Source organism: Phyllosticta citriasiana (genome assembly GCF_038021145.1).
Source record: "Phyllosticta citriasiana strain CBS 120426 chromosome Unknown IWZ02scaffold_7, whole genome shotgun sequence".
Classification (NCBI taxonomy): Eukaryota; Fungi; Ascomycota; class Dothideomycetes; order Botryosphaeriales; family Phyllostictaceae; genus Phyllosticta; species Phyllosticta citriasiana.
The window spans coordinates 2,080,519-2,106,194 of record NW_027117284.1 but is presented as its reverse complement, the minus strand read 5'-3'; the positions used below and the strand labels follow the sequence as shown (position 1 = coordinate 2,106,194).

The 25,676-nt window shown below is 57.6% G+C and overlaps 10 protein-coding genes across 10 annotated transcripts; 6 read left to right on the top strand and 4 right to left on the bottom strand.

Annotated features, from left to right (window-relative positions):
• Positions 1-193: 193 nt before the first annotated feature.
• Positions 194-2,148, top strand: IWZ02DRAFT_287650 (histidinol-phosphate aminotransferase). The gene is made up of 3 exons (XM_066763729.1): positions 194-558; positions 615-776; positions 832-2,148. Exons 1-3 carry the CDS (start codon positions 461-463, stop codon positions 1,898-1,900), a joined length of 1,329 nt encoding a protein of 442 aa, XP_066622730.1. The 5' UTR covers positions 194-460; the 3' UTR covers positions 1,901-2,148.
• Positions 2,149-4,270: 2,122 nt separating this feature from the next.
• On the top strand, positions 4,271-6,470 carry IWZ02DRAFT_287594 (putative integral membrane protein). The gene is made up of 2 exons (XM_066763728.1): positions 4,271-4,845; positions 4,892-6,470. The coding sequence occupies exons 1-2, from the start codon at positions 4,493-4,495 to the stop codon at positions 6,174-6,176; spliced, it is 1,638 nt and encodes a 545-aa protein (XP_066622729.1). The 5' UTR covers positions 4,271-4,492; the 3' UTR covers positions 6,177-6,470.
• A 1,197-nt stretch (positions 6,471-7,667) lies between these two features.
• On the top strand, positions 7,668-9,551 carry IWZ02DRAFT_421016 (uncharacterized protein; the record flags this gene model as incomplete). Its single annotated transcript, XM_066765841.1, has 2 exons — positions 7,668-8,346; positions 8,419-9,551. The coding sequence occupies 2 exons, from the start codon at positions 7,668-7,670 to the stop codon at positions 9,549-9,551; spliced, it is 1,812 nt and encodes a 603-aa protein (XP_066622728.1).
• A 109-nt stretch (positions 9,552-9,660) lies between these two features.
• Positions 9,661-13,236, bottom strand: IWZ02DRAFT_287565 (positive regulator of purine utilization). The gene is made up of 3 exons (XM_066763727.1): positions 12,192-13,236; positions 11,342-12,134; positions 9,661-11,245 (listed from the first exon to the last, which is right to left on the bottom strand). The coding sequence occupies exons 1-3, from the start codon at positions 12,975-12,977 to the stop codon at positions 9,771-9,773; spliced, it is 3,054 nt and encodes a 1,017-aa protein (XP_066622727.1). The 5' UTR covers positions 12,978-13,236; the 3' UTR covers positions 9,661-9,770.
• IWZ02DRAFT_287560 (uncharacterized protein) lies at positions 13,237-14,105 on the bottom strand. Its single transcript, XM_066763726.1, has one exon. It carries the CDS (start codon positions 13,979-13,981, stop codon positions 13,496-13,498), a length of 486 nt encoding a protein of 161 aa, XP_066622726.1. The 5' UTR covers positions 13,982-14,105; the 3' UTR covers positions 13,237-13,495.
• Positions 14,106-14,786: 681 nt separating this feature from the next.
• IWZ02DRAFT_287534 (major facilitator superfamily domain-containing protein) lies at positions 14,787-17,210 on the bottom strand. Its single transcript, XM_066763725.1, has 6 exons — positions 17,012-17,210; positions 16,621-16,930; positions 16,491-16,549; positions 16,384-16,423; positions 15,822-16,319; positions 14,787-15,767 (listed from the first exon to the last, which is right to left on the bottom strand). The coding sequence occupies exons 1-6, from the start codon at positions 17,094-17,096 to the stop codon at positions 15,026-15,028; spliced, it is 1,734 nt and encodes a 577-aa protein (XP_066622725.1). The 5' UTR covers positions 17,097-17,210; the 3' UTR covers positions 14,787-15,025.
• Positions 17,211-17,557: 347 nt separating this feature from the next.
• On the top strand, positions 17,558-18,247 carry IWZ02DRAFT_453609 (uncharacterized protein). The gene has a single exon (XM_066767663.1). It carries the CDS (start codon positions 17,564-17,566, stop codon positions 18,203-18,205), a length of 642 nt encoding a protein of 213 aa, XP_066622724.1. The 5' UTR covers positions 17,558-17,563; the 3' UTR covers positions 18,206-18,247.
• Positions 18,248-19,173: 926 nt separating this feature from the next.
• Positions 19,174-19,568, bottom strand: IWZ02DRAFT_453606 (uncharacterized protein). Its single transcript, XM_066767662.1, has one exon. The coding sequence runs from the start codon at positions 19,561-19,563 to the stop codon at positions 19,342-19,344; it is 222 nt and encodes a 73-aa protein (XP_066622723.1). The 5' UTR covers positions 19,564-19,568; the 3' UTR covers positions 19,174-19,341.
• A 589-nt stretch (positions 19,569-20,157) lies between these two features.
• IWZ02DRAFT_287480 (uncharacterized protein) lies at positions 20,158-21,747 on the top strand. The gene is made up of 5 exons (XM_066763723.1): positions 20,158-20,206; positions 20,266-20,413; positions 20,530-20,624; positions 20,736-21,364; positions 21,416-21,747. The coding sequence occupies exons 2-5, from the start codon at positions 20,361-20,363 to the stop codon at positions 21,482-21,484; spliced, it is 846 nt and encodes a 281-aa protein (XP_066622722.1). The 5' UTR covers positions 20,158-20,206; positions 20,266-20,360; the 3' UTR covers positions 21,485-21,747.
• Positions 21,657-24,955, top strand: IWZ02DRAFT_287492 (uncharacterized protein). The gene is made up of 3 exons (XM_066763724.1): positions 21,657-22,265; positions 22,352-22,666; positions 22,730-24,955. The coding sequence occupies exons 1-3, from the start codon at positions 21,829-21,831 to the stop codon at positions 24,912-24,914; spliced, it is 2,937 nt and encodes a 978-aa protein (XP_066622721.1). The 5' UTR covers positions 21,657-21,828; the 3' UTR covers positions 24,915-24,955.
• Positions 24,956-25,676: the final 721 nt, after the last annotated feature.

Genomic DNA, 25,676 nt, shown 5'->3' with positions numbered 1-25,676 from the left:
GAAGTGGATGCAATGTCAAAGCCATGCCGTGGGCACGGGCGAAGATGCAACATGTGGAGTCGGGACCGGAGGAGCAGCTTTAAGCACATGACATTGAAGGTGAATTGAAGGTGATGGCATGGGGTGAGTGACGTAGATGGCCGGGTTTGGCGGTGTCGTGATGCCGCTGTCGACAGCTGATACGCGGCAGGCCGTCGCCATCATGCATGCTGCACTCTGTTGACGTTGTACAGGACTGAGCGAAGCACGCTCGCCTCACCTTAGCTCACGCCGCGATTCGGGTCATGGTAGAACGAGGTTGCGGTACGCTAGCTCATATCATACTGACGGGAGTGAAGAAAGACCGGGGACTGATGAAAGCAAGTGGGGCCTGATGGAGTCATAGCGACGGCCTGCCTCTCCTCAAAAAACCACGCCCGCCGCCATCTCCCACTCCTCCAGTCCCCCCACAATCTTCACCATGGCTTCTTCCAACGGCGTCCGTAGAAACGCTTTCAACCTCGACACCTGCGCCCGCCCAAACATCCTGGCCCTCGAACCCTACCGCTGCGCTCGCGAGTAAGTCGGCCACCGCCTGCCCACCACATATCCTGATAGCTGATCAGCCAGTGAAGTGACTACAAAGACGACGGCACCAATGTCCTGCTTGACGCCAACGAGAACGCTTTCGGCCCTGGCATCGCCCTCGAGGGCAGCGGCAAGCTGCGCAATGGCTTCTACGGCGCCGAGCAGAACATTGAGGTCGACTTCATGGGCCTGAACAGATATCCTGACCCGTGAGCTCCCCAACGAGTCCTGCACTCCAATTGATCCGCCATCTGACCGTTCTAGCCACCAAACCGAGCTCAAGCAGCTGCTGTCCAACCTCCGCAACACCAACCACCACACAACCACCAAACTCACCCCGGACAACCTCTTCGTGGGAGTGGGCTCGGATGAGGCGATTGATGCCTTGATGCGCGCTTTTTGCGCTCCCGGGCGTGACATGATCCTCACCTGTCCTCCCACCTACGGAATGTACAGCGTTTCAGCAACCATAAATGACGTAGGCATCGTCAAGGTGCCGCTCCTCGCCGACCAAGGATTTGCCCTCGACGCCGCAGGCATCAACGAAGTGCTCAGCAGCCCCGAAGGCTCCCGCATCAAGCTCGTCTACATTTGCTCGCCCGGCAACCCGACGGGCGCCGTCATCTCCAAAGACTCGATCGAAGCTGTCCTGAGCCACCCGACATGGAACGGCGTTGTCGTCGTCGACGAGGCCTACATTGACTTTGCCGAGCCGCGGGCCAGCCTGGCACAATGGGTCAACGAGTGGCCCAACTTGGTCGTCATGCAGACGCTGTCCAAGGCCTTTGGACTGGCAGGTATCCGGCTTGGTGCAGCTTTTACGTCGAAGCCCATTGCCCGATTACTCAACAGCCTCAAGGCACCCTACAACATCTCGAATCCGACATCGGAGATTGCACGGCAGGCGCTGTCACCACGCCACCTGGCCGTGATGAAGAAGAAGTGCGCGAAGATCATCGTCCAGCGTGACCGCCTGCTCAACGAGCTGCCGCACATCCCTGGCATCGGACGCTTCCTCGGCGGACGCGACGCCAATTTCCTCTTGGTCGAGATACTGGACAAGCCGGCCGAGGAGGGCGGCAAGCCGGACAATGGCGTCGCGCTCAAGGTTTACGAGAGCCTGGCGGAGCAGCAGGGTGTCGTCGTGCGGTTCCGAGGCAAGGAGCTGGGCTGCACCGGGTGCCTACGCATCACGGTAGGCACGGAGACGGAGTGCTCCCGCTTCCTCGGCGCGCTCCGGCTGGTGCTGAACAACATTTACGGCGGCAAGACGCTCGTGAATGGCGCGGGCGAGGAGAAGACGCAGGTGCTGGCCAACGGCATCGTGGCCTGAGAGCCGCACGCACGCACGCACGCATGCTTTTTTCGTTTCCCGCATGTTTACGACTCCCCCTTCCTTAACTCAAAAGCGCTGGGATCGCATGTCTCTTTTGTGTACTTTCTCCTTGTTCCGTTTTTAACGAAGTCGTCTTCTTCAATACAGCAGGCGCCGGACTCTTTTTACATAGACGGAGCACACGGCCGGTGGGTGGTACAGTGGCATTCCCCTTTTCGGTTCACAGCAGGGAAGCCTTACCACCAACAAACCATCCAATCCAATCCAATTCATAGCAGCCAGCCAATTGGATATTTTTTATTGATTGTAGCTGCCGTTCCGCCGCTACTCACCTGTCTGCCTATTGTCGCCGACTTACTTGTCGCTGTCCATCAGAATGCTTACGCCGTTGGCGAGCTTCGATTCTAGACTCTCTGACTGTTGACCAGTGACTGTACAGTACCTACATGTAGGTAGGTAGGTAGGTAGGTAGGTAGGTACAGTACACGCGGACATGTCGCACAGATACAAACCAAGCAGGTACGTCGATCAGCCTACCTCACGTCACATCACCCGTCCGAGTCTGCCTCTTCCTTCCTCTTACCTCTTGCCTATCTCGGATATGTACCGCGTGGGCTGTGTGTATACATGGACCTTGTACCCATCTGCGTTTCTGCCTCTGCCTATCTGCCTGCTCACGTACACGAGTAGGTGCCTATATGTCATCTCAGGTCCTCAGCCCCTATTTACCGAGGTTTAGGCGGAGCAGGTGCGCTCTGTCAAAACCCTAGCGCTAAACCTAAAGGGGAAGCGTCTGAGGACCTGAGATAACCTACATGTACATGTACCTACCTATCTACCTACAACCTACCCTTTTCCGCCTCGTCTGAGTGTGCGACGCGGGCAGTGTTGTTTTGTGTTTTGTTTGTTCATCTGCGTCTGACGTCGTCGTCTGACTGCTGTCGGTATATCCATCCATCTATTTGTCGCGTAGGGCAGCGCAGAACAGGACAGCGTAGGGCAGGGTCGTTGTCGCGTGAGGTGGAGGACTGGCTGGTTGGCTGGCGTTGTGCTTGTATGCACATGTAGACAGGTAGGTAGAAATAAATGCTTGAGAGGTAGAGATGGTAACGTAGATCGGCGCAAGGATGCATGCTTCAAGGCTGAGGGGCGTTGGTTAGGCGCGCTGGTGTCTGTCTGTCTGTCTGTTTTGCTGTGTGTCGTGAGGATGACAGTGAAAAGAAAGGGCGGACGCTAATAACCGGCTAGCTAGGTACTGTCGGATGAATACCTGCCTTTGGTAGACGGACGGACGGGACGGGAGCGCGGTTGCGGCGTCGCCGATTCAGATTTGGCGGCTACCTTCCTTACCTTAGCGGCAAGCTAAATAGAGGAATAGGTAGACCCTCGGTTCTTGGAAACGACGACTTGAATGCAGCCAGAGGTCGGACTGCGCGATGACGACGTGGATCAAGGGTTGTTTGTTTTTTGGGCTGCTGCTGCGGTAGGTAGGTTGGGCTGAAGTACATACACCAGCAGGTAGCGATGGATACATGTAGGTAGGTAGGTAGGTGGAGCAGAGGTTCCGCGTCGGGTGAAGGCGCCTTGGGGGCAGGTCATGAGTTCGCCGCCATACGCGCGTCCGGATGAGTTGGCCCTCTTGGTCGGTGTCGAGGTATGTACCTACTGTACATACAGTACTCTCAGCTCCGTCTGACGTTTGCGCGCTGATTGGCGTCCTGATTGTTGTGCGAGGGGAGTGAGGCGGCGCAGTGATTCATGTGCGGCGTCGTCACTGGTCGCGTGGTGGGATTTTGATGTGCGGAGGTTGAAGCAGTCGCTAGGGCCGTTTCTCAGCCCAAAGGATGAAGCGAGCGAGCGAGCGAGCGCGCGGGGTTGTCGTCTTCAAACATCGACAAAGTCCTCGGCCATCCCCGACTCATGTTCTTCGTCCTTCAGGTCTCGGCACAGTCCAGTCCGCTGTGCCGTGTCCGAGTCGTTGCTGTCCGAGTCGTGCTGTCCGAGTCGGCCGCCTCTGATCTGAACAAAATCAAAAAAAAAAAAAAAATGCGCCCTCCGTTCTGCAGCGGCGCCGCTGCATTCCTGGCCTGGCGCCCGTCAATCGCAATGCGCAGCTCCCTCGCCACCGACATTTGGTCCAGCTGAGGCCCATGGCTTGCCTCCAACCGAGTCCTTATCACAGCCATATGAGACCCCAGTTCCCATCACAAAGTCGACCCGAGCCCAGACTGCTCCCCATCACCAAGACAAAGCCGCCTTACATACATGTACTAAGCAGCCCGCCCCCCTCCAATTCACTCCGCCTCTGCCTTGTCCTCACCTCCGCCTGTCTGTCAATCTACATCTTGTTTTCCCTTTCGCTTCTTCTCGTCGACCCTCTTCTCTCTCTCTTCTTCCTCTCCGCACCACCAAACCCCTGCCCTCCAAAGCAGACATGGTCCATGCCTGCCCATCCCGGCCTCATACATCATTCTCCCTCCGGAGACCCTCTTACCCGCGCGCACGATAAGCGACCGTTTTTGAGATTGACTGCAAATTCAAAATTTAGCTCACCCCTCTGCGGAGGCGGTGAGCTCTTGTCCGACGGCCATGGTCCACCTCTTTGCACGCGCCATTTACGATGAGGCGCCCCCGGAGCCGCGTTCGCGCGAGGCCAACCATCCGACCCTCCTCTTTAGCTGGTGGTGCACTTGCTTTTCCCTGGTCATCATCCTCTTCCGCCTTTCAGGCCGCTTCGTGCGGACCGAGCGCTTGTTTCGCGAGGACAAGGTCATGGCGTTGAGCATCATTCCATTGTTTGTCCGCATGGCCTTTGTCCATGTGATTCTGCTCTATGGCACCAACAACGTGGATGCGGCGGCTCTGTTTGATGAGCGTCGCATACGCCAGCACGAGATTGGAGCCCGCCTCGTGCTGTGCTCGCGCATCTTTTATGCTGGATTGTAAGCGAATTGCCTGCAATCCTGAACGAGACTGACAGCGTGCCAGTATCTGGACAGCCAAGCTCGGCGTGTGCGAATTTCTGGCCCGCACCGTCAAGTCGCTTTGGCGACGCGAGTACGGCTTGACCATCAAGCTTGTGCGCCTCTTCCTGCTGGCGACGTTCATTGCTGTCGTCATTGCAGCGCTGGCCGAGTGCCACCCCTTTAGCCATTACTGGCAGGTGACACCAGATCCAGGGCCAAAATGCCGCCTCGGATATGCTCACCTTCTCACTATGGGAGTGTGCGACGTCATCACCGACATTTTGCTGATAGCCTTTCCGATTCCCATGGTCGTCAAATCGACGCTGCCCATCAAGAAAAAGTTTCGCCTCGTGCTAGTGTTTTCCATGTCGTCGATACTCATTGCCATTACCGCCACGCGCATCCCAGAAGTGATTGAGCATCGTGGTCGCCAGCAGTACCGGACGGTATTTGCATCGGGTGAGATCCTCGGTGCAGCAGCCGTCTCCAACGCCATGGTTCTGGGATCCTTCCTGCGAGATCGCGGCGTCAAGAAGCAAAAGTACAAATGGAATTCGAGCACCGACACCACAGATCGCACCTCGTCGCGACGCCCGACTCTGACTACGGTACAGTGGGGAAGTGACGAAGACCTCATCCGGGACGGCGCAGCGTGGCGTCTGGCACCAGACATGGAGGCTCAGACCAGAATTCCTCGACCAGCACCCGTGGCGCTGCCCGCAGAAGCCGGCTACACGGATCCCAAACTGTCATTCATTGGCGGCGACTGGCGGTTCCCGGACGCAGCCTCGAGCAGCAAGAGAACCAGCGACGACCTCGCCATCGACCCGCACCTCAGCGTCGACTCGATGCACGTCAAACAAGGCGGCTCCGCCATCAAACCAAGCGTCTCCTTCTTCGACATTGGCGGCCTGCTCGACGTGGCCACGCCGCCCAGCACCTCGGCCACCATGCGAGCGCCCTCGTCGCAGACGAGCAGCATCACCCGCACGCACGACTTTGCAGCGCCGCCGCGCCGTGGGTCGCGAGCGCTCCTCAGCGATCTGGGCGGCTTCAAAATCGGCTTCGGACACCGATCCTCGCAGCAGGGTTCATTGCAGGAGGGCGACTCGTTCGAACTGACGCCGCGAAACGTCTCGCCGGCCGTCAATGCGCCGCCGAGCATCGTCGAGGGCCATGACGGCGCGAGTGAAGATGGCGCCCTTGCCAATGGGTTCCATGCTGGGCGTCGAGCGTCCGATTCGTCGAATGCGTCGCCGTTGCATCACAAGTCGTCAAAGACTGACGATGACTCTCCGCGGTGGTAAATGGCGCGTTGAAACGGCGTTATTTGGTTCCTTTTTCCCCTGATCTTTCTTTTGGATGGTTGGTTGGATGGTTGGTCTTTTGTCTCTTTTTCCTTGCGCTCGATATCCCTTGTGCGAATGATTCCCCCTTTTGTTTTTTTTTTTTTTTTTTTTTTTTTCATAACGGGCGGGCGCACTGGCTGCCCGGCTGGCGGGCTGGCTCATGTGTTTATGGACGAAACAACGGACGGGAGGGAAACTCTGCTGCAGTTGTCATTGTCATGCTTGAACGTCTTCTGGTGCGACGGAATCGATTTCTGATTTGTAGTTGACATAACGCCGTCCATCTGAGTGATAGAGTCGGAGAATCGATCATCTGCCTATCTGCTCTTCTGCATCGGACATGTCCGTTTGACACGCGCCCTCCCTGCCTTTCCCACACACACAGACACACACACACACACACACACACACTCTCTCTCTCTCTCTCTCTCTCTCACTCACCCCCCTTCCAGCATCCTTCCACAATATATCTCGCCATCCCTTCTCTTACCCTACACCCAACGCAAGAGCCATATAAGCCTCGTTTCCAGAACGTAGGTACGGATTCACTCACCTCTCGCGGCACTTGTTCCGTTCGTTTGGCCCCCGTTCGTTTGTTCGTTCGCCCAGCCCAAACCACAGGCATCAAACCCGCTCGGCCGGCTGGCCGGCCCCGGACGTCGCCGTCGCTCCGAGCCCGTGTACTGTAGAGATACGAGACGGTTGGCTGGGCTGGCTCGCGTGGCGTGGCATTCCCGACAGCTCCCACCCACCCACCCGCGCCGACACATCCGTGGCGCTCTGCACCGTTGAGATGTGGCGCACGCATCGCCGCACCGCCACATCACACCGACTAACCAGCCAGCCAGCCAGCCAGCCAGCCGGCCGGCTGATCGGCCCGTCGGCAAGGCGAGCCTACGCGAGCGACTCAACGGCTGGCGGCTGGCTGCCACGCGACAGTGGAGGACACCCAGCGATGGATGGATGACCGTGCGCCACTACACTACATTACGTCAACTGAACGGAACTGAAACGAATTGAAGCTTTGCTGCCCTTTTGGATCGCCAGGGTTGATTGACGTGTCGCGAGCTGCACCTACCTACCTGCCTAGTGAACAGGGGTGGGGGGCGGCGCGGAATTTGGTCGGAGATACGCCGGTCAGAGTGCTCTGACGGGAAACTAAGGAGACGAGAGGAGAGGAGAGACGGACGCACGTGCTGTTACCTGCGACTGAAGCTGGAATTGAATTGAAACGAAACGGGAGGCGGCTTTTGGTGGAGCTGTTTTCTGGCGGCGAGACGTAACGAGACGTGACGAGCCTGGGCTGTCGGTTGCTGCGTGGAAAGAGCTCGGAGATCTGGACGTGGAAAGAAGAGAGCTACCTTAGGACGGCACCCGAGCCCAGGTATTTCCAAGATGAAGAGGACGCCATTGGTGCTGCCGCCGCCTGCGACGGCGAACACGACGACCATGACGACGAATGGAGAGGAGAAGAGAAGGGATGGGCATGACGGTACGAAGAGGAGGAGGACGACGACGACGACAAGGAAGCCGACAACTTCTCTGGTGGAAGTCGATTGCGCAAAGAAGTCGACCGTCATCCGCATCACGAAAATAAGAACGAAAACCACCGGCACTACACCAGCTCCCTTATTCTCAGAACCTCAATCAACCTTATCAACCGTTGCTCTCCCATCCATCGCCTCCATCCCCGGCCCACTGACTCGTCCCGCTCTGTCCTCACTCCTCCGCGCGCATCTCTCGTCTCCACTTTCTCCAGACGACCCCCTCCACGCCTGCGGCGCCAGCGTCACAGCGCTCCTGCCAAGGCAGCCGCGCGCCGTGCTACGCATTGCACACGCCAAGATTCACGCGTTCCCGTTCAAAGATGTGCCCGCATGTTGGCTGAGGGCGTGGAGCGAGGGCTGTTTGTGGGCCTGTGTGGGGCTGCTGTCAGAGAGCGGAGGGGAAGAGGTAGAAAAGGGGGGAGGAGAAGAAGAAGAAGGGGAAGAAGACGACGAGTGGCTAGATGACGTCGTCCGCGTGCTGGACATGGGCTTGATCCTCGCCGGCGGCGTCGGCCGCGAAAAAGTGTACGAGTGGGCTTTTGCGGCGCTCGAGGTTTTGCTGGATGGGACGGCCGCACTGCGTCTGGACGAAGACGAGGTCATCGAAGACCGAAACGGGAAGGAAGAGCAACATCATAACGAAGACGATAGAGCGCGCAAGAGGCAGAAGGTGGATCCTCACAGCCGCCGCAACGACGACGCCGCTGCAACATCAACAAAGACGAAACGGACATGGAGTTGCCCATCCACATTCCCACCCTCCGCACACCCTCCTCATCGCCTCCGCAACCCCATCCCCCACATCGACGCGCGTCATTTCGGCTTCGAAGACTTCCAAGCGCACCTCGACAAACGCCCCAACGACACCACCGCGCCAGCCGCCCTGCCCCTCACCATCCCCGACACCCCAACGCCCCTCATCCTCACGCACGCGCTGTCGCACTGGCCCGCCCTCACCTCGCCCACGCGCCGCTGGTCCGATCCGCGGTACCTGCTGCGCCGGGCGCTGGGGGGGCGGCGGCTCGTCCCGGTCGAGATAGGCCGCAGCTACACGGACGAGGGGTGGGGGCAGCGGATCATGAGGATGGGCGAGTTCATGCGGACGTTTGTGTTTAGGCAAGACGAAGGAGGAGAGAAAGATAAAGACGGGGGTGATGAGGCAGCCGACAAAAGGGGTTACCTGGCCCAACACGACCTCGTCTCGCAAATCCCACGTCTGCGCGCCGACATCTGCATACCAGACTACGTCTACACAGTGCCCCCTTCCAAACCCAACCCCGCCTCCGCCCCCGCCCCCGCCCCCCAAAAGAACAACCATCCCCCCTTCCCCCTCCTGAACTCCTGGTTCGGCCCCTCGCGCACCGTCTCCCCCCTGCACACCGATCCCTACCACAACATGCTCGCCCAAGTCGTCGGCGCCAAGTTCGTCCGCCTCTACCCGCCCAGCGCCAACGCCTACCACGCCATACAACCGCGAGGCGTCGGCGCCGATGGCGTGGATTTGGGGAATACGAGTTGTGTGGATGTGGGCGAGGTGTTGGGGATTGAAAGGCTTGAGGGGAATGAGGATAAGGAGGAGGAGGAGGAGGAGGCGAAGGACAAGAAAGAAGCGTTCGAAGCAAGACACCCCGGGTTCCTAGCCGCGCCCTGTTTCGATGCCGTACTGGAGGCGGGCGAGGCGCTGTATGTGCCGAAGGGGTGGTGGCATTATGTCGAGAGCGTAGCGACGAGCTTCAGTGTCAGTTTTTGGTGGGATGCGGAGGGGGATGATGGGGATGAGAGGTGAAGTTGAGATGACAAAATTAAAGGCCGTTATATGTGTGTATATACATCGTCATTCAGTCAGTCCATCTATCTGCCTATTGATCGATCGATTGACAGGTATTTCTGTCAACGACACTGTAATAGATGCCTTGTGTATCATGCACCCCTGCACCCTTATTCAAGGACTATGCACAACACCCTACCTACAGTACCTACAATTCATCCGTCTATCCACACACGCCTATTGCCCACCACCACCACCACCACCAAAGAAAAACGCATCAAACAAATCCAACGCAATCCCATCACTCCAATCATGCCCTCCAAACGCGCCACCAAACGCCGCATCAGCACCACCCACTCCAAAGCCCTCACCCACACCTCCTACACCATCAGCAGCTCCGTCATGCTGCTGAGTAGACGACGCATCTAGCAGTTCCGGAAACTCGGACAGCTGCACGCCGAAACCGAGGTCGAGGATATTGGGGAAGGTATTGTTGTTATTTTTGTTGTTGTTGTCGTGCTGGTGGTGATGGTGAGGGCCTTGCTGGTTCTGTTGATGTTGCTGCCATCGCACGACGGGGTCATCGTCGCCTTCCAGATCGTCCTGCCGTTGTTGTTGCTGTTGCTGTTGGCGTTGGGCACCTGCCGTCGACACCGCCGATCGCGTGTACGGACTACCACCAGCAGCGAAATTGGCGGCGCGAGAAAAGACGTGTTTTTGGGACAGCGCGCGACCGTGTGGCGCAGCGCTACCACCATCACCATCACCACCATCACCACGACGCCGCCGCTGCAGCGTCGACGCCGTTGCTGACCTCTCTCTGTCCCTCTCAGCGCCTGTCTGCGCGTCCCCTGCCTCACCTTCACTTTCGCCCTCGAACTTGACGGCGTCGTCGTTTTGCTGCTGCTGCTGCTGCTGTTGCCACAGCGCAACGCCGCCGCCCGGCAGCGCGTCGAGGCTGAGACTGAGACTGGGACGGCGCAGGAGCACGGCGTTGGCGCCTGCGCTGCCGACTGCCTCGTCGGCCTCGTCGGGGTCGAAGAGGTCGCGCAGGTTCATGTCGAAGCGTGGGTAAGGGCGCTTGTTGGTTGGACGAGAAGAGGCGGCGTGTGTGGTAATAGTTGAGGTGTGGGGATGTGAGTTGGTGTTGTTGCTGTCGGCGGCGGAAGGAGGTGAAAAGGAGTAGTTGTAGTGCTGCTGGACCTGCTGCTGCTGCGCGCCTCGTGGAGCAAAGTAGCCTGTGCCTTGATGATGCTGTTGTTGATACGCTGCGTACTGTTGCTCCATTGAAGGCGTACGCTGCTGCTGCTGGTGGTGTTGACTCTGACCCATAAACTCATGCGCCAAACGTTGTTGTTGTTGTTGTTGTTGTTGTTGTTGTTGTTGTTGTTGTTGTTGCGGCTGCCCCTGAATTTCCCCCGGCATACTCGCATACCCTGTCGTCGTCGACCTACGTCCCTGCGGCAGCGCACTCGAAAAACGCGCAACGTGCTGCAGCGCCTGGCGGCCAAAGCCCGTCGTCGACATGCACATCTGGATCGTGGCCTTGCTCATGCGGTCAAAGGCATCGCGGCAAGCCTCGGCCGGCGGACACTTGTCCGTCAGGTCACCGAGCACCGACGTCGCGGCTAGCACGGTGAAGTCCACGTCGTCGAGCGAAAGGTGGCTGCGCACGAGCGGCGAGTGCCATAGCGCGTAGAGGAACGAGATACCTGCGTAAAAAAGACATCTGGTTAGATCTGGGTCAGGAGGCAGGGGACTTGTCGAATCGTCTGGAGAGCGATTATAATGCTCAACACCCGACTCACCGGCCATGAACAAGTGATGCGTCGCCAGGTACGTGTAATTCACCAAGTGCACGCGATGCAGCTGCCTGTACAACTTGAGCGTCATCTGGCCCGCCTCGGCGACCTTGAGAAAGACAAAGTCGTCGTCCTCGCACTCGTCAAAGCTATTGTTGGTGAGCACGCTGGGGCTGTTGCCAACCTCATCCTCACCCGCCGCGGGCGTGCTCTTGAGCTCGTCGGCCAGCGGGCCCGGCACCGTCAGGCTCGGCCGGTACAGCATAATGACGGCCTGCCAGTAGTTGAGCTCGAAGAAGAGGGGCGAGAACTGCACGCCCGTGTCGAGCTGCGTCGGCGCGCTCTCCTTCCACTCGTACAGCCGCCGGTCAATGTCGCGCCGCCACGCCACGAACGAGTCGCCGAAGCGCGTCAGGAACGGGTTTGGGAGGTCCGTGTGCAAGAAGCCGTCGCTGCGATGATTGCGCGCCTGCTGCGCCTGCCGCGACTGCAGCACTTGGAGTATCTCGGACTGCATCATGCGGAAGCGAAAGTAGTGATACGAGACGCATTTGTATGTGGGTTTGACGCCGCCCGCTGCGCTGCTGCTGCCGCCGCCGGCCGGCGTCACGAAACCCTCCTTGGTAATGAAGCGATCGTCTAGCGATGACGGAAATTCTGTCGTAATCACCTCGTCCGAAATGCCAAACGGCCGCCCTACGCAGGTGCTGACAAGCCGGTCCAGCGAATACACGCACCACCAGAGGCGGCGGCGCAGATCGCGCACCCACTGACGTCGTCCGCGCTCCTTGGGGTCGAGCTGCTCGTCACGATCCATGTTAGTGTGCGTGTTTTCGGGGTGGTCAGGCGTACGTGCCTCCTCGCCCGTAGCCCCGTCTATGCCTACGCCATCCTCGTAGTGGAGGCCCAAGTCGACGCCTAGCCGCACCGCAACTCCGACAATATACCACAGCCCCGGTGCGATTGGTCTGAGGAGCGCAAAGCCGGCGAGCAGCAGCACGGCCTGCAGCTCCTCGAGACCACCGCCGAAGCCATCGGGTCGATCTACTGCGGGAGACGAGCCCAAGAAGGTCTCCAGATGCACAATGGCAGAGGCGTAGTACTCCTCGGGTTGCTGCTGGATGGACGACAGGCGTCGCCTCTTGCCAGGTGGCGGGGAGTCTGGGTTCTCCTTGGAGCTCTTGCGGTCGTGCGAGTCGGAGCTGTCTAGGATGATTCCCGCGCCAATCGCGAATACAATGTTTAGCATGAAGAGCTCGCGACTGGTGCGCTCTTTCGGGTCGGTTGCCAGGCCACGCTCAAACATGGCCATGTACTCGCCACGATGCAATATGGGAACCTGCGGGTTAGCATGCTCAAAGTACAGCTCTACCAGCCTACACGCCAGCTCCCTCTCGGGGAACGGGGCTTGCCTGATTGTGGGCTTGGTGTGCAAGCCAAAAAACGAGTCCCTCATCGAGGTGCCAGCATTTCCTACCGCTGCCCCTGGAAGCGGCTTGCTCTTCTCAGACGACGCACCTCCCGACACGGAGCTCTTGACTGCGGTGAAGACTACGCGCGCAAAGGATATGCCCGATGTCGAGCCCAGATAGCGAGGATCGGACGCGCCCTGGACCGAGACCATGCCAATGTTGGACACCATCTTGTTGATGGTGTCGTCGTACCGTTGTTCCTGGCGCCTGTTGGCATCCGCACCGACAGCGGCATCGGGATTGGGGGAAGCGGCAGTGGAGACATGAGGGCTGTGGTGTTGTTGATCCTCGGCGGCGGCGGCGGCTTGGGCCTGCTTCTCGACGGAGAAGATGGCGTGACCGTTGGGGGGCTTGTAGCTGAGGGCAAAGTGTTCCGGGGGTGCAAATGGAATGTCGTGGTCTCGCAGGAGAGAGTGGAGATACGCGATCCTGCTCTCGAGGTAATACACGTAGCTGTAGCACGACAAGCGTAAAAAAAAAAAGCATCAGCAAGGGACCGGGCGAGCACTTCCACATGAGCATGCAAAGAGAAGGAGCAATCTAGAGAAGCGGAACCGAAGGCGGGCGCGTCGACGCAGCGGGCCGCACCCTGCAGACGCGCATGTTGCAGCGGGAGGCGCACGGAAAGGACTCTTGGTGAGACGTCTAGTTGCAAAAGTCGCATGCGCCGTTCTCGCGGCCCCACGTCCTAAAGAGACACGGGTTTGTAATTATTTAATTTTTCGACGCACCTTCGCGGTATCTCCTGTTTGGTTATCGGGTCGTAGCCGACGCACTTGACATGGGCCTTTTCGCAGCTGGCGCAGGCGGGCAGACGCTGGTCACAGCGGTTCTTGCGCAGACGGCAGCGGTTGCAGGCGCTGACGTTGCGAAAGGACGAGACGGACGACGAGGAGGAGGAGGAGGAGGAGGAAGAGGTGGTGGTGGTGGTGGTGGTGGTCGGCGGCGGCGGCGGCGGCGGCATTGGGCTAGGCGCGGAGGCGACGTCGGCGGCAGTCGTCGCAGCGTGTTGTTGAGCATGGGTACCGGTAAGCGTAGCAGGCGCATGCTGGGCGCTTGCGGGCTCTAGCTTGGACGCTACATGTGGCGGGGCGACGGGAGGAGACAATGGTGGTGCTGGAGGCGTTTGGGGCTTGTCGTCAGTCGTCGAGGATGATGGTGCCTTTGGCGTCATGGGGCATGTCTCGGCTCAGTGCGCCTGTGTCGGGTGGGCACCTGATGGACCCGGGAAAGCACGTCGGGGTCGAGGTGTTGTCGGTGTCGGTCGCGGGTCGTGTTGTTGTAATTGTTAGGCTGAGTCGGAGAAAGCTTGGGGATCAGTGGGCCTTCTCGAAGCGCGTCAGAAGTTTTCCATCGGCCCGACCTTCCACCTTCTCCTGGCCGATCACGACTTCGCTGCCCTCGCTCCCATGCACCATTGCGTAACCGCCCGCCATGCAATTTCAATTGCTTTGCTGTGCTTTGCTTTGCTTTGCTTTGCTTTGCTTTGCTTTGCTTCGCTTCGTTCCAGAAAGAAGAACGAAACATGCGACACACCGCCTGCCGCCTGCCGTCCTGGCCTGCTCCAAGTGAACAACAACATGCCACGAGTCGTTTGCGTTTGAGATCGAAACCTTAAAGGTAAAATCCATGGCCTAGCTAAGGTAGCTAAGGTACGGCACTTAAGGTAAGGGAAAAACGACAATGCCCACTCGACGCCTGTCCTGATCTGTCCCATCCTATCCGGTCCTGTCCCGTCCATTCCCTTCCTGTCCTTCCAAGGTGCCAGCCTGCAAGACAAAGAGAGAGCAGTTGCTGCTCACAACTTTCCCAAGTCCCCCATCTCTCTATCTAAAAGTCAAAAGTCGCCCAAAACGCCGCCCAATGATGCTAGTTTGCTGTGATCAAGGAGAAAAATGTCAAGAAAAACAAGCTCTGAACCAAAAAGGGGAAGAAAAGGAAAAAGACACCAGGAAATAATGCAACTCCCTTCTCTTCCTCGTCCTCAAATCCAGCCTGGGTTAAAAAATTAAAAAGCAAGTTTTCGTAGCAGCCGTGCCCGACCGCTTGGTATCATGTTTCTCTTGTCCCAGAACTCCAAACGAACAAACCTTTTTTTTTTTTTTCCCCTCGGGTTGGACGCGAGCACCTGTGCAATGTTCCCCCTCCTGTCCCAGTTAGAAAGACGCTAGCCGGTGAATGAATGAATGTGTGTCTGCCGGTAGACTCTTGTCGCAAGTTAGTATCGCTCTTTGCAAGCACCCGACACATCGTCGTCGTCGTCGTCGTCGGCCTTCTTGCTAGAGTACGACACCGTGTTGAGCAGGGGCTCGCCCAGAGCATTCTCCTCGTCGTGCTCGTATTCGCCCACTTCCTCGGCCGCACTCTTTTCAGAGAAGCGAGGCCTGGGCTGGCGCATCCACGAGCTCTCCACCGCGCCAACAATGGCCACCAGCGCGCACGCCCACCACGCCAGTCCCGAGCACCCGCGGCTGAGGCCGGCCGACTGGATGCTGCCCATGACCGTTGGGCCGAGTCCACGGCACAGGCTGGCGGAAGATGCCGCCGTGCCGTTCAGCTTGCCGAGCACCTTTCTCGACGGTGCAATGTTGGCCAGCATGATGGAGAGCGCCGGGTAGGTCATGGCTTGCGCAGCCACCTTCCATACGAGAACGAGAAGGACACCGCTCATGCGCATCGACTCGGGCATGAGTGTGAGATAGGGCGTGAGCGTGTAGAGCAGCGGGTACGTCATGATGGTGAGGCGAAACGTCCTGAGAGGTCCCAACTTTGCGCAGACATTGGGGAAGACAAAGATTTGGGCAATCATTTGGAGGAAGCCTTGGGCCGAGAGAATGAAGCCGATCGTCTTGGCCGGAAGTCCGAATCCACCCATGAACTTAAACGGGAGCCGGGCCGGTTGGGTCGACTCGGGCAAGCTCATGAGGACGGGGAGAAGCTGTTCAAACGAAATGGTGTGGCTGTCAACCGGTCAGCTTGCGCATGGCAGGACTTCAAAGGGGATGGGAGCGTACAATGCAAGGACACCGAGACCAACAATGTTGAGGACGATCTGGGGGTCCACGCCAAAGCGGGAGGTCTTGACGGTGACGCCGCGTGGCGGTGTGCGGATAGCCTCTGCGTTCAGACGGGGCGATCCCTCTGTAGATTGGTAGCCGGGCGGCTGGTCATCGTCGGACTCGTCGGCCAACAAGTAGCAGGTCTGCTCAATGTAGCCAGCCTTGGCGGCCAGGACCACATCGTCGTCGTCGTCGTCGTCGTCGTGACCACGCAGCTTGCGCAGGATCCAGCGGCCGCAGGCAGCGCCATAGTCGTTGCGGTCCTTCTTGTCCTCGTGCGTCTCCTCGAGGAACAGGATGCCGATGATCAAGCTGAAGCACACGATGGCGGTGCAAAAGAGGTTTGGGAGCAGGTACGGGAACTTGTCGAACAGGGATCCGGGGCTGAAGACTGAAGGGTACCCCTTGACGGGTTCGGCAAGAGTGCCGCCAAGACCGGAGCCAATGATGGAGCTACAGGTATATCGTTAGCTGAGCTCAATAATGACTTGCCGCCTCGGCGCCTCATCGGACTCACCCTAGACACCAAACGAACGGCATGATAGCATATGCGTGATCTGCGTTTCAACATCAGTAAGGTACCGCCCCGAGGTCAACACGCCCGATGACGCGGATTGCACTCACGTTGGTGAGACTCGACCGTCACCACCTCGGCGACTGTCGTCTGGAGAACGCCCATGTTGCTAAGAGAGCCGCGCGTTAGCAGTCCGTCACCCGTTGCCCCTTTGCCGCCGCCGCCGAAATCACCACTTACCCGTTAAGCAGACCGCCCAGGGCCCGTGCCAGCATCGCCATGGGCAAGTTTTTCGCGAAGCCGAACATGAGCATGCTCAGTCCCGTGCCTGCCAGGCCAAGCAGGAGGATTGGCTTTCTTCCAACCCTGTCGCTGATGTGTCCCCACATGATGCCCGTCAGGAATTCGGCAAAGGCGAAGGCCGACGTGACCATGCCCGCGTACATGGCGATTTGCTTCTCATCCGTGGTGATGCCAAAGGAGATGATCATGTAGTAAATGTAGGGGAAGATGGACATGAAAGCGATAGGTTCCGCAATTCGGCAACATGCTAACAGGGAATATGGTTAACCGAATTTTTCCCACCTCTTCGCAGCGCAGAGCGCGCGCGCGCGCGACGGAAGAAGCTTACCCAAGACAAAGAGTTGGCGCGTCGGGAAGGGCGTCTTCTCGGGCGTGTGGGAAGCCCGCCGGCGGAGAGCTTGAAAGCTCAACATGATTTGGAGGATTGGTGGGGAGGGAGGAGAGAGAGGGAGGAAGAAGGTGGTGGGTGGTGAGAAAGAAGAGATATAGGGTCCAGCAAGGCGAGATGAGTGTTTGGCGGATAGGGAAATAAGGCCAAGTGATGAGGATAAAAGATCAAACGTGAGGAGTCTTAGGGAACGCAGGAGGGAGGATGGTTATATGTGCGCGTCAAGTTGTGGCATCCAGACGCGATTAGATTTGCTAGGTACTGTAGGGCAGAGAGCACCAGGGATATTCTAGACAAGGATGTGGCTGCGACTTGCGGCCGGGGAAGTGTGGTTGCTGCCCCGTGTGTTGGTAGATGCCACAGGAAAGGCAAGCAGCGGAAGGGGCAGGTCTGATATAGGCCTGAGAGCGGGCATGGCAAAGAAAAAGAGGCGGTGATGGTAGGCGCAAGCTTCGCTGGCAGGGCCAACCCCCCCCCCCTCTCTCCCCACCCATGTCGACGAATGGCTCCACGGTCGTGAGGTGGTGGAATGGTGGAATGTCAGATCCGGTGTTATGCTGCCCAAACAGACGCACAGGCATTATTAAAAAAAAAAAAAAAAAAAAAAAACAAGAAGAGCATTTGCGGCCTTGGCCATGGGCACCCCTGAGGGCTGCGAGAGAGGGGGAAGAGGAGAGAGGGAGAGAGAGAAAGAGAGCAGCGGCAAGCGAGGGCGTGCAGGTGCAGGCGCAACGCAACGCAAGCCCAAATGGCAGACAGGTACACAACAATGACATATTGACCGAGATCAGCGCCTGTGAAAGCATGGCCGAGCTATCGGGTCGTGGTGCTGGGGTCCATTGGTTGCAGGTGTGCCGTGATGGCAGACGCGCCGTTGTTGCCCCCTTTCGCGGGCCCAAGTGTCGGGCAGGGGTCAGGGCTGGTACATTAGCGACCGCACGGGTTTGCGGCTCGCGGAACGGCCGTCTCGTACCTTGCCTGGACAGTAGGTATAAACTCGGGACCCGGCCCTTTCGATTATGCTGTGTCGCAGGCTGGTTGGCGCTGTGCTCAGGTTGCTCGATGCTGCTTGCTTGCCTGCTTGCCTGCTTGCTTTCCTGCTTGCCTGCTTTGCGTTCACGGCCGGCCATTTGATTTGCTTTTGCTTTTGCTGGGGGGGGGGGGGGGGGGGGCCGCCGCTTTGTTTTGGCCGGTCGCTTCGCCCGTTGGCTCCGCTCCGCCCTTCCCCTCCCCTCTACTCGCCAACCAAGACATCGTCTCGTGTTTGCTTTTGCGTGCGTGGCCGTCTCGTGCACCTCTCTCTCCCAGCAGCCATCGAAGCCCGTGGACGAGTCAAGCACAGTCGGGCGGCGGCGGTAAGTGGAGCAGCAGAAGCATGGCGCTAGCGACAATCCCATTCTTAGACGTGTAGAGGCAGTGTTTCAAGATTGCAGGAGAGGCGGTCAATTACATGTTTCTTTGCTTTTTTGGTTTTTCCTTTCTGTGTCGAGAGGGAGCATTGTTTCTCCGGCCGGTGCGACGACAGACAGACATTTTCAGTGTAATGTACGCCGGAGAAGCGCCCGGGTCAGCAACGCAGCAACAGCAGCAGCAGCATCATCAAATCGTGGTACGCGTCAGATGATGAAACGGGGACTGAGGCTTCTGACGATGGAAAGTCGTCGGGGTGTCTGGAGTTGGGGCCCGAGTGGCCGAAGCTCCGACGGCACGAAGCTGGCGAGCGGTGACGAGGGGCGACATCCCATTGGCCAAACGCTGTGATTGGCGCGGGGAACGACAGTTGGGCCAGCCAGCCGAAGATTCCGCCAAAGTGAACGACGTGGATTGCACCGGTACGGGAGGCAAGGAACCCGTCCAAGCCCCCGGTCACGCATAGCGTGGCATGGCATGGCATGGCCGCATCGCATCGCATCGAATCGACCACTTTTTTTCCTTTTAGTATTGGTGTCACTGTGGGAAAAATTCGTCCATGGTCGGTCTGGGGTAACCGCCAGCCCAGCCCAGCGACGGCGACGTCATGAAACGATAAGCGAACACCGGCCCCTCTCGACGCGAATCCCATCACACGTCCTCTCAATGTGCGACGCCACAGTGCTCTGTGAGCCGAAAACGACGGCTCGTGTGGTGCCAGCGCTTCCTGTACCACCGTTTGCCGCTGCATATACCCCGGTCCACGGGGAGCAGTCATCTCATTGCCGTTCCCGGTTCTTGGTCCTCAACCACAGCAGCCCGCTCCCGTGGATCGCCCATATAATTTTAGTTGCCACCGCTCACAGCATACTCACCGCTTGACACTCATGACTCTCTGCCGACGCTGCTGGTGTGGCGCCCTTTGACTGGCGCCAGACGCACCGTACAACCCAATTCCCGCCTGCCCTGCCCAACGGACGCGCATGTGCGCTGTGCTTATTGATGCTGCTGCTGCTGCTCGCCGCGCGGGTGACCGAAAGAAAAAAAAATAATGAATCCGCTAGAACAAAAAAAACATACATGCCCCTTCCCCCCCCCCCCCCGCCTCTCTCCTAAAAAAAAAAAAAAAGAAAAAGAAAAAAAAAGGAACAAACAAAAAAGCATGAGTGGCGAGCTGTCTGGCGTGACTTGGACGAACCGTTCAGCAGGGATGTCGAGTCCCTGAGGTTTGGTTACTTCTTTGCTTGGCCCTCGATCAACCAGGCCACACCAGGCGCCAGCCAAATGTCATGATGCCGACCGTTCCGCTCAGGAGAGTGGGTGAAGATTGGAGTCAGCGTTGGAAAAATTGCTTGTTCTGTGCCATTTCAACGGGCAGCCGGCAGTGTTTCTTTTTGTTTTTCTTTTCTTCATTTGCGAATTTTCGAATTGATCTTTTGTTTTTGCCTTGTACAATGGATTCAATGTGCCCGGGGTCATCGGACATGGGAGCATCTTGGGCTTGGCGTCCGGGCCGATCGCTTGCTAGCTGAGATGCGGCATTCCGCTCCCTCCACCTCCACCACCACATCGACCATCCTTGCCCAAACCCCAGCCCACATCGCAACAAGCCCAGGTTTTCCTCTGGTACGAACGGGGGAGCGGGATGCGGCCGCCAGCGCCCAAGGCATGTCGCCCATCCAACTACTCTAAAACCCCCCTGCCCTGGTCCCTGGTCGCTGTCTCGTGAGATCCATTCGCTTCACCGTCGCCGTCTTCCGCTTAGTCATTGCCACGTGATGCAGCGATCGATCCCGTCCCAGGCAGGCCACGCTTCCACCGTCGTTGCTGTCTCCACCGCTTCCGGCACATCAACAAGCTTCTCCGCTTCCTGGTCGCCATGCCGTTCTTGGACTTGCCCGCTCTCCAGAAACAGAGCCTGCTCGTAGAATTGTACGTCTACCGTCAGGCCGCCACCGCCGCCGCTGCTGCTGTTGCTGCTGCTGTTGCTGCTGCTGCTGCTGCTGCTGCTGCTGTTCCTCCTCTTCCTCCTAACATTGTTGAAACAGCGCAAGCTTGCGCCACGGCTGCCCTGACGGCGTCTACGTGAGCATAACCCCTGGAGATGCCTCGCTGTGGACTGGAGTCTTGTTTGTCCGAAAAGGTGCGCTGTTCAAAGACTGACTTTTCTCCACGCTTTGAAACGTCATCAATGGGAGCCCTTTTGACTTTGGACCTTCTCTGCAATCAGCTGACGTTGGGCCGCCGTTTCAAGGCCCGTATGCACCCGCGATCCTTCGACTTCAGATTTCTTTTCCATCTGCCTATCCCGCTATGCCTCCGCTCGTAACCTTCTCCACCGATGTCTTTCATCCGTTGGTCACGCCTCTCACCACGTATACTTATACGACGGGCTCGGCCAGTGGCGAGACTGTCAGTGCCACGGACGAAGACCGACTGCCGCCAGGAGGATTCAGTTTAAGACACGGGTTTCCCCAATGGTTTGAGCGCAGCCACCGCAGTGCGACTCGGACCACGACGCTCCAAGTTCCAGGCAGTAACGGCGGTGAGCCCAACGCGGCAGCAAACTTCCAGCCTCCGCCCACAGCAAAGTTGCTCAAGTATATTCAAGCTTCGTTTACCGACGAGTCTATCCTGGATTCGGTCACGGCCGAGTCTGCCGCTAACCCCGGCGCTTACCATGCTTGGCGATCATACAGAGAAACTCAGTTGGCAGGAGAGCTACAGCCCATGACCAAGCCCAACTCTGCGCCGACCGACAGGTCTCGCCGCCCTGGCGAATGGAACTGGGAAGGCGTCTGGGAGGAAAGAGTCAAAAAGGGCATTCAAACCAGCATTTCAGACTCGGTCCTGTACGGCACGGGGGCAGAGGGCGACGATGTGGTGAGTTTGCTCCAAAGCAAAAGCTCGACGCGCAAAAGCTCACCTCGGCAGGTGCGATTTGCCCAGATCGACAAGGAGACGTTCGAAAAAGCAAAAGCACGTTTATTAAAAACGACTTGATCACAGCTTGGATAGAAAGGAGAATACAGGCGCAGTTGCAACAGAACTTGTCATTGTTGGTAGTTGGATTGAGTATTTGCGCGCGCAGTTGAGTCTCTTCGCCCTCAGCCAAAAGATGCGTCACTCTTCGTCCGCCTGATGCCAGTCGACGGAGCAAGAACCGTTTTGCGGGGTCTGATAGGATTCCGACCTGAGAAGGCCCCACCATTTGCCAGTACTCCATCCGGTACTTCGATCACATCACACCTTCCACCCCCGCTGCTGATCAAGTCACCGTTTCGTCATCTCCATCACTGTTGAAAAAGATGATGCAGGTCAACTTCTGCTTGTAAACACGCCCAAAAATGGTGCCCCACGCCAAGTCTGCGATGCCGCTTCCGGCAAACACTCGGTCGACCAGCGAGATCAAGGTCCGGAAGAGAAGAGAAGACAGGTCGTCTGCCTCGAGCTACAGCGCCAACCAAGCACTCGACGAAGCTGAAGAGCGTTCGATCAAGATTCCGTCCTCTCACAGCCTGCGGTCAGATGACGCCCAGGAACCTTTGTCTGCTGCTAGCTCGTCTCTCAATTCGGGTCCTCCAAGCGTTCCAAAACGCAGGTCATCCAAAAAGGTACTTGCAAAGGTCTTGGGGACCATCCAAAACAACAAGGCACCCTCCCTGCAGACTCCGGTGCGGAATGGCCAATCCGACGGCAGCCTCTTTCGGAAGCTGTCCATGAAGAGCAAATCTACCCTTCAGCCTCGTTCAAGAAGCTCAGAAGTCTCGCTTACAGTGTCACCGTGAGTTTGGAGCTCTTGGCGTGCACTTGCGATGCTTCTCCCCGACTCATCGTCTACCTTGCTTTGACGACGCTAACGCAGCCGAGTGCCCTGAACACGACGAATAGTCATTCCACTCCCAAGGCGCGCCCAAGCCTCAACGTCTTTCCGGACGGCGCGCCTCAGTTTTCCTCACCCTTGACCGCTGGCTCCCGTACTCCACCACGGACAAACTTCACAAACAAACCACCGCCGATCCTCACCGTTGATCTCAATGTGATGTCGGAACTGGAAACCTTGAGTCTGTATGAAGAGCGGGTCATGTGGGTTGCGGTCGAAGCAAGCGGTGCTGTAAGGACGAGGGATGAGCCCAATAGGGCGCCAGAAGTCGGCTTGGATGTTGTCGTTGTTCTTGACAACTCGTATGTCGAAACCCCATGTTGACATCATGACCCCCACTCGCCCTTGGCTTACTTTGCGTCCAGCCGATTCGCTTCTCCAGAATGTCTCGAGATTGCCTGCGACGTGGCTCTCCACATTGCCGAGTCGAGCACTGAAACTGATGATCGGATTGCCGTCTTTTGCACGAGCTGTCGCCATTTCCCGAACGTCGCGAAATCTTCAGGGTGCCTTCTTCATCCTCTTGGACCAGCAAACCTTGCCTCCATCAGGAACGAAATTGCGAGCATCAAGAGTTTGGCCGAACAGCCTCCGCCGGCCTCTTCGGATCTGCGCGAAACTTTGCTCGAGGCCATCAAAGTTTTAAATGAGCCGAGTGATAGGTCCGTTGAGCCTCTGCGACGGGAGCGGAGCCACGTCTTTGTCTTGTCTCCACGCATGATTGGGCAAAACCTGGCCAATGAGGGTCTCGATGTACTCAAACTCCATTGCGTCTGTACCGCGGCCATTCCATACCACCAGACCACGTGTCCTGCCTCCAATGAATGGATACTGCCCTTGGCTCTCCGTCTCAATTTCGATCAGACTGGAGTTGCAAAAACAGACTGCGACCACCTCTCGACACAGGTTGCTGATGTGCTCGCCTATGCGAGAATGGGAAATTCTCCTGGCCACATCACTGACCTCCAGCTTCATATCAGATCCTCTACTGGTTGTGCTGTAGAGAGCATGCTCGGAACGCTCTCCTGTGAAATTCTCAATCCTGGGAAGACCATGTCTACTCTGGTGAGAGTCAAAGTTCCAGCCATCGTGCCCCCTTCGCCCAAGACGCCGACAAGTCTGGTTCGCAATGTTGACGGTGCCTTGGCCGATCTGGAGATGCTCCTGGGCGAAACCGTGACGAAACTATTCACTGTGAAAGCTTACTACAGACAGTCACTCTTTCCAGAAAACAACTTTGTAACGGTAGAGAGCAGCTGCCAGATCAAGAGGCGAAATCCACTCTCACCGTGGAGCATTTCGCTGCCAACAGACATGTTTCGTGCGTTGAGAGCTGAGGCCGAACTTTACAAGCGCTTCGTCTTCCTCGTGGCAACGCAGGACCCACCGGTAGTCGCGCTGGAGACTCTAGCAACATTTTACGAAAACAAGCGCTGCTCACTGCCATGCTCTGGCTACATTGAGCGCGTACGAACAGAGCTGCTCCACCAACTAGAAGCACAAACGCCCGTCCCATCCGTCATGAGCAGGACCGGCCCATCCACTCCAACACAATCTCAACACTCTTTAACCCCTGATGGACTCGCAACGCCCCGGCACGTCGATACCCACCAGCCTCAACACTACCCCTCGCATCCTCACTTTTCATTCTCTCCTCACGACAGTCTGCGCTTCACAACACGCAAGCCGCCTCCCTCGCCGACAGCCCCGCAGACTGTTCAACGCGCCTCCTCCGCCTCACCTGTCTTGCGCTCCAAATTCAACCAACGCGCGCAGCTGCCTTTCTCACCCACAATCACCGCCTTCGTCGACACGCCGCTTCCCAGCTCCGCCGTGGTGCGCAGCGGTGCTTTCGTGGCGTCTGGCTCGCCGGGCCTCAAACCCAACCTCAACAAGCCCAAAAACAACAACGGCGGCGGCGGCGGCGGTGGCATCATGATGCTCGACTCACCACAGTCGCGGTCCCAACAAGCAGCAGCAGCAGCGTCGGTCTCGTCGCCGAACAACACGACATCGTCGTCGTCGCCCATTGATGAAGCCCGCGCTATCTGGCGGCACATGCGGCGCAACGTGTCGACGCGCGGCCGCTCGACGGCCGGCGCGGTGCCCTCGTGGCCAGCGGGGTACCGACGAGGCACTGTGGTTACGGGCGAAGCTATCGGCCGCGGTGGTGGTGGTAGTGGTAGTGGAGATGCTTCTGCTGGCATCATCAACATCAATCTCGGCACCAACACTCGTAGTACCACCAGTCTTACCTCGTCGTCGTCTCCTGGCGTCATCGCAGAAAATATCTCGAGCTCGCCGCTGGGTGGTGGTGGCGGTGGTGTCTCGTGCCATACCAACAACACGTCGCCCACCACGACGGTAGCGTCTTCAGCTGTTGATGTCGGACGAGCGCTTGTTAGGGAGCGCAGGGAGAGGAGGGAGCACGAGTGGAAGAGGCGCGCGTTGAGGAATAAACGCAGTTTGGGCGCTGATACGCTGCGGAGTTTGGCGTTGGGGCCGGATGGGGATGGGGATTGGGATGTGGATGGCGCATCTTTTCGATGAGTGGGTGGGTATGTGTGTGTATGGAGATGGGGAGGGGGGGGTGATTTTGGTGGGGAGGGACGGAGGATGAAAGGGAAAGGATGAGGGGAATGACTACGGCACAGGTTCTCTACTTCTTGCTGCTATTTGGTCTTTTCGCCACGCTAAGGCAGTCAATTGATGCTCGTAGGCTGTTACATACATACATAGAGTAGTCGGTTGCTAATTCCAATAATTACGAGCGAGGCAAACACGATACATACCTTGCCGACCGAGCACTTGACACATCAAAAGAAGAACGCAGGAAGAAGAAAGAAGAAAGAAGACAGCAAGCAGAATCTTCTCCAGCTCTTCTGTTTGCGAGCGAGGTCTGTTCGCTAGTCGCCATTTGCTTTTGTGTGAATGGAAAAGAGTCAAGGAAAGGGCGAGGGAGAGCGGAAGGAGAGGTAGAGGTCTGATAGGAAGGATAGATGAATTGTGCGAATGTGTTTTTGTTTATAGAATTCGGAAGGGGAGCGAGGGACGCAAAAGGTGTGTGTTTTGGGTCGTGGCAATTGAAGGTGACGACTACGAATTCATGAACAAGCAAAATGCTAAATTGATCATGCAGAGAGTACATGGCACATAGCACATAGCAACCACCGACTTCACTTACTCCTCCCATCTCCTTCAACTCCATTCTAACTTCTCACACACCATGGGGAAAAAAACAAAAAAAAAAAAAAAAAAAAAAAAAAAACCTAGATGAAAAACAGCACAGTGACGGGCAGAAAGGGGGCAAGA